Source organism: Euprymna scolopes, chromosome 27 (assembly GCF_053919585.1).
Source record: "Euprymna scolopes isolate OS-2025 chromosome 27, ASM5391958v1, whole genome shotgun sequence".
Lineage (NCBI taxonomy): Eukaryota > Metazoa > Mollusca > Cephalopoda > Sepiida > Sepiolidae > Euprymna > Euprymna scolopes.
Window position 1 is genome coordinate 34,641,176 of NC_136508.1, and position 14,662 is coordinate 34,655,837.

The window sequence follows — 14,662 nt, forward strand, 5'->3', positions numbered from 1 at the left end:
CTGATACCGCAAAAAGCTCCCATTTTTCCGATTCTGATTAATCATTCCAACACTAATATATATATAAGGTTCCATTTGAAATTCTTGCATAATCCAGAGTTCGACACGCCTGAAGAAGCTTGGAGGTTACATCAACTGAAACGTTGTGAAAACAACACTGTCTGAATAATCCAAATAATCAATCCTCATCTACAAAACTTTGGAAACGAGAAAACTTTTAGTTTTAAAATTACATATTGTTTAAATACATTGTAAAGTTATAGATTTAAAAAAGAATACATAGCTAGATTAATAGCTGTTTTTGCTAGCCTATAAATCTATAAAAATAAGAATGTGTGTCTGTGACGATACTTCTCAACTTATATACTCGACAAATTTTTGATCAACAGACTTGAAATTTGGCATATAGGGTATTGAAACATGTGGAAAACTTTTAAACCTTTTTAAAAACTTATGTGGAAAAAAGGGCTGCTAAGAGGTAAAAACCGAAAGATTTGTATGTGTGTGTGTGGGGGGGGGGGGGTCATTGGATTTTTTTTCAACTGTTTCACGAATGCAGATGCATGAATCATTCACCTAACAGATTACTTATGTTAAGAATAAGTAGGTTTGAGAACACTTTTTTAAGCCAGTGTCAAGCTGGCCTAATGGTTATTGTACTTGACTCACTGTATTTATGTTTTGATCTCAGCTCGAGTTTTTTTTGGTTTTTTTTTGTAAGGAATTTGATACCTATGGCATTTCTGTTTATAATGAATAAGAATTCTGCATTAATTAAAAGATAAAATTTATGCATATTTTACAGCCAGGCAATGCTGGGTGGCCTGCTAGTTCATAATAAATGTCACTATTAAAATTTATGCAGTACTTCCAGTTGTAAATGAATTTAAAAAAAAAATAGCCATCTTCTTACCACTAAACTGATTTCTGGAAACATCCGCAATTGTTCATCCGAGGCATAAATTGGAGAAACGAGAGGATTCTTTATCACAGGTTGTTTAAGGAAACGTTCGAGAGCCTTCTGGACATTTTGTGGCTCAAAAGATGTGAGGTGGGGTCTTCTGATGTTGACATCTTCTGGTCTCCTTGCATGAAACGTTGGGGTGGAGACACTATGACTAATGGGATTTGGTACAGAGGACAGACCCGAAACCGGAGGAGGAGAATTAAGTTCCAAATTGGGTTCAGAGACAAAGGTTTTATCACAGTTTCTAGGACGATTGTCATTTAGGGAGATTCCACTATCAAAGCTGGATTTGAAAAGCTGTTGCCGCACCGAAGAATAATTATCAACTGAAGCAGTATCTGGTGTTTGATCGGAGAACTGAGAGAAGACAATATCCTCGGATTCTATCAGCGGCATAGACTGTGGAATGACGACATTACAGAGGTCATCCCAGTCATCCCCATCTCCCTGTGATGGAAGTTGAGTTTGGTTATTGGAGATTTTCACCGGAGATAATCCTTGAGGGGTTGAATAGTCCGATTTCTCGGATGGCGATTGAGAGTTGGAAGTGCCGAATAAGTCACCAATGTCCGAGTTAAGGAAAGTGTTTGGCTGTTCTAGGACATTGTTTTCTAAATCTTTGGCCTCTAAATGGAGTCGTTCATTGTCACTCATTGGAGTTGCAGGACAAGATGAAAACTCCGGGTGGAAAGACAAATTAGATTTATCGACAGTCTCTTTAGCCGATTTGTCACAGTTTTCCTCTTTCTCTTCTTCTGTCTGACCGTAGTTATCGGACACAGTGGCAGTTCCAATATAGGCTGAAAATATATGCACAAATATTTTATTTTAAAAAACAAACAAGAAAAAGAATGCGTTTGCATGAATATTGGAGAGGAGTTAGTCACATGAATACTTCTGCATTTATGAACATGATTTCTACGAAGTTACTCAGGTGTGCCTGGTAGATGACGGGAAGAACCAGAAACAGTCAACAATTAGTTTTCTGAATATTAAGACATTTTTTTCCAATGTATTACTTAATAAACTCCAGTGGTCATCGCCATTCTTAACTTGGGGGGGGGGTTAATAATTTGTGTTTTTTGTAATAAGGCTTGCCCTGCCATTTCCAGTTATTTCGGTAATCAAGTAACTTTGTGAAAAATGTGGGTCGATAAATGCAGAAGCACCGTCATATCTTTCTAAGGTATTATTACATAAGGTTAAATTTGAAATTTTAGAAAACCAAGTGGCAATTCTAATATATGCTGAAAATATACACATAAATATTTTATTCTCATGAAACCAAACAAAGATAAGGATATTTAAACATGCAGATGAAGAAGCCTCTATTTTGTAGCACAAAAAAACAAAGGCTGATTGTAGAAGGTCTGGCAGTTCCGGACAGTGCAATATATAGAATTGAAGTTTTAGATTATAAGTTACGGGTAGGTAGTGCAGGCAGGTTGTTCATTTATAAAATGGTATCATAACAAAATTAGAGAGAGAAGTCGAACAGGCAGAGCGATCATTGGTATGGTGTGATATGGATCGCCACGTCACAGAACGATTCGTGGAACGTGACTTTGAGGAGAGACTGTTTCAGGGAGTCAGAGAGAGCTGATGGGAAAAAGTCCATCTCCAGTTCCTCAAGAATATGGATCAACAGAAATCTCATGTAGGTGACAAGAAATAAATGACGGCTAAAACTATAGCAAAATAGAGACCGCCACCCGACTAAGCATGAGTAACGATGACATGACTTCGATCATGGAAAACCACCGTGATTGAATAAAACCCATTTGTCCAGAAAGAAATAAGACCTGCATCTGTTGCTATGCATCGGGTTTTTGTGCCAGATGCGATGAACAGTGAGAAACAAACCATTTGGGGGACACAGCCAAGGGAGCAAAATATAAAAGGTACTTCAGTTTCGTAAACCATTAAAATGGTCGATGAGCCATAGTTATGAACATTGATGCTATTAAAAAAAAAAAAAAAAAAAAATTTTTTTTTTTTTTTTTTTACATAGCCATCACCATTCCCTCATTTTGTTTGTGGTTGCTAGAGATGAAAGTTGTACGATGTACAATCTCATCGATGATTCAAGTCAAATCCGACGTGTTTAAGTGGTTAACATGAATATGGAATAGGAATTAGTTGCAATTTTTGAAAGCATTATTCCATAAAGTTAAATTTAGAAAACTTAATGTAGAAAAGGCTGTCTATCTCCTTCGAAATTAAAAGTCGCAGAGTGGCACCAGGGGCCTCAAATGATTGGATTTTTTACGGGTCGTTCTTTTATGGGTTTTTAAAATCGTCAAAAATGGATCAAAATTGAAAAATTCGTTAAACATTTTGTACATTCATCTTGGTTTATTTTTAATTTTTAATCATTTTATACGCGTGTCATGTTGGTACAGTTTCGGTTTCGATTCTAGCTGATGGCACCTAAATCTTTTTTTTTTACTTTTGAAATCACGACTATAATATCATATAAATAATAATCTATAAATATAAAAGCGAAAATGTATGTATGTATGTATGTATGTATGTGTGTTCGCTTTTTCTTTTTCTGTATGTCTACAAAAGGCTTTTTTCAGAGAGGCAGTCGGTCGATTCACAACTTTTTAAAACTTTTTATATCACATAAATTGTAATATCTCACAGTTAACAATGAAGCTCGCCTGTCTATTTAATTTGCTCGATTTCGGGAAGATAAATATTCAACATTTATTGCTCGCCGCATGTGGGTTAGTCTTTTTCCTATAACATCTTGGGAAGCGTTCCCGCAGTAAATGAAATACTATTCCACAGTCAAACTTGACCTCATTAACTCAGTAATTAAATAAATTCAAACGTGTTTCCGTTAGCATCTCGCGGTGGGGCAATGGTTAACGTCGCACGTTTTTTTTTTTTTACACTTTAATTTACAACTTTGCCTCAAGGGTTCGGGTTCGATCCTCATACCTACTTTTTTTTTTTTTTTTTTTTTTTTAAACCCCCACCCCCGGAGTTTCCACACACACCGCCAAACACCCGGGCAACGCCGGGTACCCCTCGCTAGTTATATAATAAAACGAAGTCTGGACAAATTAAAATATCATATTTAAGTGTACTTCACGGCCATGTTCTAATTTTATTATATTAAAACAGCAAAATTAGATCAATCGAGAATTCTTGATATTTTTAGAAGTGCCAAAGCATCTCTACAAAAAGTTCTGGTTATCCGTCCATCAGTTTGTCATGGTTACGTCTAAAATAGGTTTTGAATTGCTAATCATGAAAAAGAAAGAAAGTTAGCTTGAAAGAAAGCACATCATAGAAAGAAAAAAAAATGAATTGAGGAGAGAGAGAGGGGGAGGGGGGTGCATGTATGAAAAGGAGAGCGAAAGGAAACCAAATAAAAAAATAAAATTCTTTTTCCCCTTTTCTAATTGTACTCACCATCAAGGCATTTCAGCATGATACCGACCGGTAAGAGAGGATCCATGACACTGAGAAGACGAGACGGTGAGGGTACAAGGCTAATTAGAACAGACGGATAGACGCCCAATATTCCATCTGGTACTCGAATATTACAACGGATTGCGTGAATAGTGACAGCCAGTGTAAGATTGCCCCCAGCACTGTCACCTGCAAAACAAATCCTTTCACCTGTCCAACCTTTATTAAGAGAGGAAGAAAAAAAACACTATTTTACACGTGCAGAAATATATGAACATTCTGGATGTCCCATTTGGCTCAAATTATGGAAGTGGTCTTGGGACAATTAATCGGAAATTAAAAAATCAAAATTTTTTAACGTATCAGAATTGGAAAAATTTGAGTCAATTTTTTTTCCAATGCAAAAAAAAGAAAAAAAAAAAAAAAAAAAAAAAAAAAAAAAAAAAAAAAAAAAACGAACAACATTCTTTTAAATTCTTTGTTTTCATTAAAAATTAATTTTTAATTAATAGTATTAATAAAAACAAAATGATAAATATTTAGTGATTTTAAACTATCAGCAAAACTAAAATTTAGAGCTCACCCACCTCCCACCTCCATAAATGTATTTTTTTTTTATGTTCATGGAAATATTATGCACATATTATATGGGTTATTATAGTACACTGCCTTGCCAGAATAAAATTTCTATTGCTCAATATTTGGAAATTTTCAAGGTATTTTTTTTTTTTTTTTTATTACAAGGTAATCACCACTTATCAAGGCCCGGAAGCCACTCAGGGATAAGGGTTATTGCATGTACAGTACATTAGTGTGGGGATTTAATAAAAATGTCTACTTAAGGGGGCGGTTAATCAGGAATTTGTTTACGTTGGACTTGAAGACATCCAGGTTGTAGTCAGGTGGGAAGCAGGCAGACGGAACAGAGTTCCACAGGCGTGCAGTTCTAAGAAAGGAGCTTTGTTCATGGAATCTACGTTTTGATTTGGGCACAGATAAAGAGTGGGAAAATTTTGGACCGTGGTTTCAGCTAGACGGGTGTTTTTCGTAAAAGATTTGCGAGGGGGGACTAGCGATTGGAGCTCAGACGAGCACCTGCCATGGAAATAACGATAACACAAGGATAGGCTCGCAAAGTCTCGTCTGTGGGAGAGGTTGCAGGGAAGAGAAAAGGGCATCCCCCACTAAACCACGAAGTTTATTTTGTACTCTGTCAAGGCAGGATAGGCTGTTTTTAGCAGCTCCTGCCCAGATATGGCAGCAGTATTCCATCCTTGGACACACTTGGCTTTTATATAGATAGAGAATTGCATCAGTAGTGAGATATCTTCTGGAGTGGTAGAAGGATCCCACTATCTTTCCAGCGACCTTGGCAACAGACTTGATGTACGTGTTCCATTTCAGATCAGGAGTAACGGTCAAGCCCAGAAGCTTGTCAAAACATAGGGCTTCTCCTAGACGAGAGCCATCCATTTCAATTGATGCCAGATGGGGATCAGAGCGTTGATGATGTAAAGATAGGAGCTTGGTTTTAGATGCATTAAAGGTAACCAGCCACCTCTTCCCCCACTGAACCATACGCTCGAGATCAGAGGAGAGAGAATCAGAGAGAACTTTGTCATTTACAGCCTTTGATGTGTTGCTGTAGATGGTCGTGTCATCAGCATAGATGTCAACGAATGATTTAAGTATGTGTTTAGGGAGATCATTGATGTAGATCAGGAAAAGCGTTGGGCCCAGGATGGACCCCTGAGGGACTCCAGCATTAATACTGCAGGCTTCTGATTTTTGTCCATCGACCACTACTCTTATGAGCCTATCAGAGAGAAATGATTTAATGATAGAGAAAACATTTCCAGTTATACCGTAGCTGGAAATCTTGTGAAGTAGGCCTTTATGCCATACCTTGTCGAAGGCCTTTGATATGTCAAGAGCAATTGCCCTAGAAAGGAAGCCTTTGTAAAGCGATTCACTAATCCTATGAGATATAACCGTTAGCACATCTGCGGTAGATCTTGCAGAGCGGAAACCATATTGTGTGTCACTAAGAAGGTTATTCCTGCTGAGGTGGTTGACTATTTCTCTATTTAATATGGATTCCAGCAACTTACTCATAACACACAGGAGACTTATTGGTCTGTACTGAGAGGGAGATGACTTATCACCTGAATTCTTAAATACAGGGCATACTGATGAGGTTTTCCAGGGTGTTGGAAAGCACTTCTCCTTAAGGCAATGCTTAAACAGTTTCGTAAGTATAGGAGCAAGTTCAGGTTGAAGCTTTTTTAACACTATAATAGGGCCAGTTGCTTTACTGGAATCAAAATTTTTGATTAGCTTGGCGACCTCATGCACAGATATTTGTATGTTACCAACCGTGTTCTGTGTTATTGGAGGAAATATGGGGAGTTGATGGCCTTCGTCGCATAGGGTAGAATTAGCTGCAAAGTTCTTGGCAAATAGTTTGGCCTTGTCTGATGCTGACGAGATGATCTCAGGTCCAATGATAATGGTTGGTATCGGAATTAATTATTGTATCAGAATCAGGAATTTAGAACAGAGTCAGTAACTGTATTAGAATTTGGAAAATATTGGAATCGATTCATCACTAACAAAGTCATCTTGCCAGATTTACAAAATGAAAATAATTTCAAATAATCACTTAAAGATATATATATAAATCACCAAGAGAGATAACTCCTTATTTATTGCATTTAATATAAATTGTATACCTTAGAGCAACAATTATATTTCTTTTACAACATAAAAATTACAAATTAAAAAGACTTTGCTGCATCCTGGACAATACATCCAGATAATAGTAGTATAATATAATTTAAAGTATTCTTCACCTTCTATATAAACTCCTAAATAACGTGAAACATGATACAATACTGTAAAGAAAAACATTCAATTTAAATTACAGAGGCAACTAAAGAAGAATGTTAATGGAAACTTAAATGAAAAGGACCGATGATTATAGGGGATCACATTTATTACAGAATCAGATTTGGAAAAAAGAACGAGAGTTTATTTTCATATTTAGGTAATCATGTAGTTTGCCAACCAATGTAATTTTATCAGAAACATATGCAGTAGTTTAAAAAATTATATTTTCTTGTTAATATTATGACATGCTCAATGTTGAAATTAGTTTTATATTATGTACGAAATAGAAAAAAAATTTTATTTAAAAGTTTTTTGGGAGGGGGATTAGGGGACCATACATTAAAAGGTTTTCATGATTCAGGGTAATTGCAACCTTCATTAGTGTTCTGCATTAAGTTTAAAAAAAAAAAAAAAAGATATAATCAAAATTTAATTTGATGGAGCGAGAGCAACAACAAGGGATAGAGAGAGACGTTGAGGGCAAGTGAAAAAGAAAAAAAAAATGTCCTACCAAGTTGTTCAGAATTTTTCAGAGCCCATGCGTACATGTAGAAACATTCTTCGATAGCACGAGGAAAGGGATTCTCAGGTGCCAGAGAATAGTCGATTGATATTATAGGAACCTTTAGATCTCGTGCCCACTGTCGCAAGTAAACCTTTAAAAAATAAAAAAATAAATTTTTTTTTTAATAGTTGTTTTAATAAAATTTCAATCTTCATGATAAATACTGCACGATGAGATTTATTCAACGGATTGCCTTAAGATTAGTGTTGGGATGATTAATCGGAATAGGGAATCGAAAAAAATTGGACTTTGTGTCTATTTTCCGATGCCCAAAACGATTCTTTTAATCACTTTATTTTTGTTTAAAAACTTAATTTTTTCATGACTCGTATTAATGATGAAATGATAGTTATTGATTTTAAACTACAAGCAAAACTAAAATCTATAGATCACCCGACAAGTGTATTTGTACATTTACGGAAATATATGAACACATTACAAATGCTTTGCAGTAATCTGACCCCTTCCCCACAAAAAAACTATATTTAGAAATTTAAAAAGAATCCGAATTAGTAACTATATCAGAATTGAGAATTTAGAATAGAATCGGTAATTGCATTAGAATCTGTAATTGTAACGGAATTGGGAAAAATATTGGCATCATCCCATCATTACTATGTGATATATCGTACACAAAATACAAACATTTATTGGATGTATATCTACCCATTATTAAATACTAGTATCCATCAAAAAATGACAAGAAAAATTATGTTTTGTCAGTGTTTGTACAGGTATTCATATAATATAATGTCTAAATTGGTGAAAAAAAAAAAAAAAAAAGAATGAAAACGTCTCGCACTGGAAAGTTTAAAAAGAAAAACAAAGAAGAAAACATATTAATCAGTATAAAAAGAAAAAATGTCCATGGTGTCATATTCATGGGGGGGGGCACAATTCAACTAGATGTAGCAGGACAGATATCCGTCTAACTTTTTCACACATAAGTAAAAGTTAACCCTGTGTGCATATTTTATGTTTCTAAAAATATATTCTGTATTATTTTTGATCAGTTACATACAGCCTTCATAACACAAACGAACCCATATTGCCGCCAACAGACACTATGTTAGAACACATTTCAAATGGCAAAAACAACTGGTACCATCATTTTTATGGGTGAGGAGCACAATGTAACTAGGTATACGCACATACTCTGGCCTATCTCGCAGATTCTTTTCTGTCACCATTTTTTCTCTTTGTAATAAACCAGTTTTTTATAACTGATTGGTCTCCGATTGGTTTTGTCAACATATTATCCAAAACCTGGATTTCCGATTAGTGTATAATGATTTCTTTTACACACTCTGTATGTAAAAGTGAAAAAAAAATAACAAAAAAAAAAAGTGGGGGGTAAATCGGTTCAAAACAAGGAAGTCTTAACTAACGGTGATAAAATCAGAGGCAAAATAGCAAACCTAAAGCCGAAACATGGCACTAACAGATCCAGTCATCAATGCAATAAATATCTCAAGGGACACACATCCATGCACAACATTACACTGGAGAATACCCCAACATATACTGAGTGCTGATGGAGAAGCCTTCCCCCCTTGTGTAGATATTTTATGTTTCTAAGTTTAAGTAACAAAAATATTTTGCACTAATCTTTATTAAATGACTTTGATTCGGTTGCATACAACCTTCATAATACAAATGCACTCATATTGCCCTTGACAGACGCCATGTTGAAACGACTGGGATCATCATTTTGATTTCTTTTACTTTGCATCACGTTCAACATCACGTCTTGTGTTCCATTGGAAAACGAGTTAAACTGAACTGTGTGTGTGTGTCCAGAAAAAAGAATTGAGGGATCAGAAAAGAAAGTGTGTGTGTATATATATATATATATATGTGTACATAATTATAATAATAAAAAAAAATATATATATATATATATATATATATATTTTCAAAAATACATGAAAATAATTGAGTAATCAACAATAAAGCAAGGGAAAGATGGTTTCTGTCAAGAAGTGACAATCGCCATATATATATATATATATATATATATATATATATATATATATATAATATAAAGCTGTGTGTGTGTGTGTGTGTGTCTCTGGTCACGAATAGGCTCCTATATGGTTGACTATTTTAAAAAATTGATTACATATAATGATAGAAGATGTATCGAGACACAGGAATGGGTATGTTTGATCCTGCAGAACGGTGGCTCAGTAAAATTGTGGGGTCTGCATTCGCGCCTGGTCCAAAAAGTATGGAAATAAAAAATTAAAAACGTTTACAAGTGTTTTTGATATAGATGTACATAAGAATACTTTAATAAGTATGTTTTAACTTAAATAGGGATGGTATAATAAAATTGTGGGGTCTGCGTTTGCGCTGGCCTCCATAAAATGGAAATAGGCACAAACTTTAATAAAGACTTTTCATATCTATCTGCGTAAGTATACTTTGATAATTATGTTTCAGTTTGAAGAAATATGGTATAATAAAATTATGAGGTGTTCGTTCGCGCCTGACCTCCATAGAATGGTAATATGTCACAAAGTTTAACAAGGTTTTTTAATATAGATCCACAGAATATTGTGATAAGTGTTTCAGTGTGAACAGGTATGGTATAATAAATTATGGGGTTTATCTATTTTATTTTTAATTTCATCATATTTTGCTTTGGTTTTGATACCCCCAAATTCGAAACTATCTCTTTACAACCCTTCCTTTTCATAACGTATCATACTTTCATAAATCAGAGTCCATTTTCTGTAGGCTGTTTTTGAACCCAGTCAACGACGGGTACTTTTACTAATATATATATATATATATATATATATATATATATACACACAAAATGAAAGTTGAGGAATAAAAATTATATAACTATTATATCATCAGAATAAGGAAAAGTAAAGAGGAAAATTAAGAAAATTTTATTTTCCTTTTATTTTTCCTTATTGTTCTGGTGATGTAATAAAGTTATATAACTTACTCCTCATCTTTCATTTAATATATTTGTTTGCTCCTCTTAATAGTGTTGAGCTTTTCTTATCTTGATAAGCTTTACTCTTCTATATATATATATATATATATATATATATATATATAACTTTTTAGTAAACATTTTTGTAAATGAAATATTTACTTTTAAAATACACCATATTGTTTTGTTAATTTAACCAAAAGTAAAACAAAAAGTGTTAAGGCAAATTGTGTATTTTGACCATTGTAAATTCTAGAGTGCTTCAAATTTATTTGATCCAGCAAACATATGCTGCATTTGGTAAGACATGAAAAAAAAGAAAGTGCATTAATAATTATTAAATGTTTTTCATTTTGATAGCATTCCTCGCCACCTCTCTCTTCTCAATTTTCCAATGAGGGGGGGGGAGTGAACAAAAGAAAAAAAACAAGAGACAAAGAAGGAGAAATAAAATCCGAAAAGATGAGGATGTGAAGTGTTGTGGTGTGTCCACCCTATGGATAATAATGAACTCTTTCACTTATAAAGATTGAGAGAATATGTCTCTTGAATTGACATATACCAACACTCTTCATTTATTGTATTTGCTTTTCTGAAGATTAAAAAGCTAAGAACAGCATCTATTAACAACAGACCTTTGACCTTAACCAAAAAAGCCAAGCGCAAAAGTGTTATGGAAAGACCGACAGACCGACCGACCAATGGACCGACGGAGTGACTTAGAGTCACTTGCACGCGACTAAAAAGGCAGATTTTAAACAAGCAGAAATCCACTTTTTTCCGAATTACAAAATTCTTAAAAAAAAAAAAAAAACCGAAGAACTCTCATCGTTGTATACTTGTTTTCATTATGAATGCGCAGCAAGATGTTAAGAATTTAAAATGACTGAAGGATTCATCTCCAAAATTGATCTTTTAAATTTTCATAACGGTGTGATTGTTAAGTATCGTTAAAATTTGTTGCCTAAACTAAACATCGAGTGAAAACGATCTGAATATTTAATTAATAAATACGTACCTCGTGTGATTTGGATGACTGTGCTACAAATCCTCCCCCATGAATATGGAACAAGAGGTTTCGTGAAGGCGGTTTGCTTTTGCTTGAAGTTCTTAAGACAGACAAATTCTGCAGCAACATTTCCTAAGAAGAATAAAAAAGAATTTTGTCAGTATAAAGTCTTTCTTAAATTACGAGTTTCAACAATTACTGTGATAAACATTTTCTCGGATTTTCAATGGCGTTCTTACTTAGGAACCAATAGTTTTCCTTCCGTCCACAAGAGTTGAGATCAGCATGCACGTTTTCATTCTGATTTGGCTTGGATTAGTTTTTCTATCCATGAAACATTACTTGGGGACTGCTTACATGGAGACTACAACATAATCACCTTTAATCCAATGTCAACAAATATTTGTCATAAACCATCCCCACAAGTAATCAAACATTCATCCTATTAATCATGTTCAAGCCTCTTATTCTTCAACATTAAAACAACAATTTATCCAACACTTAAACCCTTCTGTTAATCACTGTGTTTGACGAGCAAGAGTTTCGAACCCAAATATCTTGCATCTTGAAAGATATTTGTAAGGATATCGAAACAATACCTGTTCCCGGCAGTAGTATTATTTCAGAGTTTTCCTTCTAAACAATCTTACTGTTACACTAATAGCTTCAATCATACCTATAGGGTATTGATAAATCTGATACGAGATTTTTCTCTGTTTACTTTTCATCCTACCACAGAAAGATGTGGTACAAGGCTGGAAGGTGGGGAGAATAAACTAGCACACAAGAAGTGGTGCACCCTGGTTGCTTAAAAATTGCCTGAATAGCCAAGTGGTAATGGTGTCTCTGGTAGAACTGCTATGAACTAACTCATTCCCAAAGCAGGAAGGTAAGGCCTGGGAGGATGGACCTCCTAGAGCTGAACAGAACAAATATTACATTCGTACAAAAGAAGGCTTCGATCATCACAATATCAGACTGACTGATGAGGATGGATCTTAAACTGCTATGATTTGACGTAAGAAAGGAAACGACTTTCATTAACACTCGTGATGCAAGAACTTTCACAGAATTTAAACTGACTGATATTTGCTGCAGCATTCACTCTGGTTAGGTTGAGCCAGAAAGGTAATGTTAGTTTTTGAGATCATTATTTTTTTATTTTTTTTATTTTTTTTAATTAAAAAAATGTTTTAATTTTTTTTTTTTTAATTCAAAAAAATTTTTTTTTTATTTAAAATTTTTTTTTTTTAATTTAATTAAAAAAATTTAATTTTTTTTTCTTTTTTTTTTTTTTTTAATTTTTAAATATTTAAAAAATGTTTTTATTTTTTTTAATTTTTGCAGACCGTTGTCAGCATTCTCTTATATACAGTGCCTGGTATTACTAATGGTCACCCAGAATAAACATTGCTTTAACTCTGATGATTTAAAAAGAGCCAATGTTTCAAAGTTATTTATTATGCCACAGACCTTGAACGTGACACACCAAGCAGTTTGTGTTGATAGCAACTGAACCACCAACACTTCCATTGTATATCATTAATTGAACACAAAAAGTCAGAAAACAATACAGCTATCATGACTCTTAGAAACAATTTTACATGTTAAGAATTGATGAAGCATAGAATAAGTTGCCTGCATCAGTTGTTGCCTGTCAAGATGCCGCATCTTTTAAACCCTCCTGCTTCCTGAAATTCACCCAAAGTATCTGATGCAATGGAGCAAAAACTCTCTTACTTTGTAAACGCTCGCAAAATTATTAACCGTTTCACCAACAATCCGGAGGCCCTTTTCCATTTGCAGGTGTTCAACATTCTAGACATGCTTACAAAGTTGGAACACAGCTCCGATGACTTTCAGAAACATTTTCATATATTACGAATCGATAAAGCATAGAATAAAATACCTTGCTGAGATGCTGCATCCTTTAAAATTCTCATGGTTATCAAAATTGACCAAAACTATACTTCTGATGACATACAAATGTCCACATGTATATCACGAGCGATACATTGTTCATTATCCTATTATGCATGCACTTTTGATACAGTGTAGTGCACCTCCTGAGCATTGTACACATTGATTTGCTAAGTCATTGATTCCATAGTCTGCCAAAATATCTATTAGGCTAATCACACACGTCTTTTGGTTTGGAGTCCTAAGTAAGCCAAGTTAAGCTGAATTTTTGAGATGAGGATTGATTATTCATATTTAAATTCTTTGGACTTTAGTGTTATTTTCACAATGTTTCGCTTGATGTAATCTCCGACCTTCTTCAGATGTATCTTGTTGAACTTGGGAATCGTCATGGAACTTTTTATTTAATCCATGGGGGTAGCATGCTCTTTTTCCATCAGCCATGACCAGGTAGAAGTCTTAAGTAGTTCACAATTATATTTTTGAGTGCTGCCTGTATTTAGGATTGAACTTTCAATCTTCAGAAGAGTAACTTCTAGTTCTAAAGATCCAGCTAATTTGAATATTCTTTTAAACATTCATTTTAATTGATTCCCTATTAGTTTTTTTGGTTTTTATGGGATGATCATCTTCAGTTAACTATTACGTGTAATTATATTCATGCAGATATTCTACATAATTTATAATTGCATAATATTTGCATAAAAAAGTTATAGTAAACAAACCTCTTTCTATATATATTTATGTATGTGTGTATATATCTGTTCAAAAAATTTTGGCTACCAAACTCCTGTCAGTTTTTGGTCTACTAACATGAGACTTAATATATAGGGTATATATGAATCCATGCAAAACTTTATATTTGGGTCTTAGCCAGGGAAAATTGGTGCAAAAGAGTGAACATTGAAGAAATGGTATTTGCCAGGTGAAGTT

The 14,662-nt window shown here is 34.1% G+C and overlaps 1 protein-coding gene across 2 annotated transcripts in view; it reads right to left on the minus strand.

Annotated features, from left to right (window-relative positions):
• LOC145248808 (hormone-sensitive lipase-like) overlaps window positions 1-14,662 on the minus strand; it is a 129,356-nt gene that overhangs the window by 4,554 nt on the left and 110,140 nt on the right. For both annotated transcript variants that reach the window (XM_080110461.1, XM_080110460.1), the window contains 4 exons: window positions 11,819-11,941; window positions 7,794-7,938; window positions 4,394-4,612; window positions 914-1,767 (listed from right to left, as the gene is read on the minus strand). In XM_080110461.1, the coding sequence (XP_079966587.1) occupies window positions 914-1,767; window positions 4,394-4,612; window positions 7,794-7,938; window positions 11,819-11,941 (1,341 nt within the window). The remainder of the gene's footprint in view (window positions 1-913; window positions 1,768-4,393; window positions 4,613-7,793; window positions 7,939-11,818; window positions 11,942-14,662) is intronic.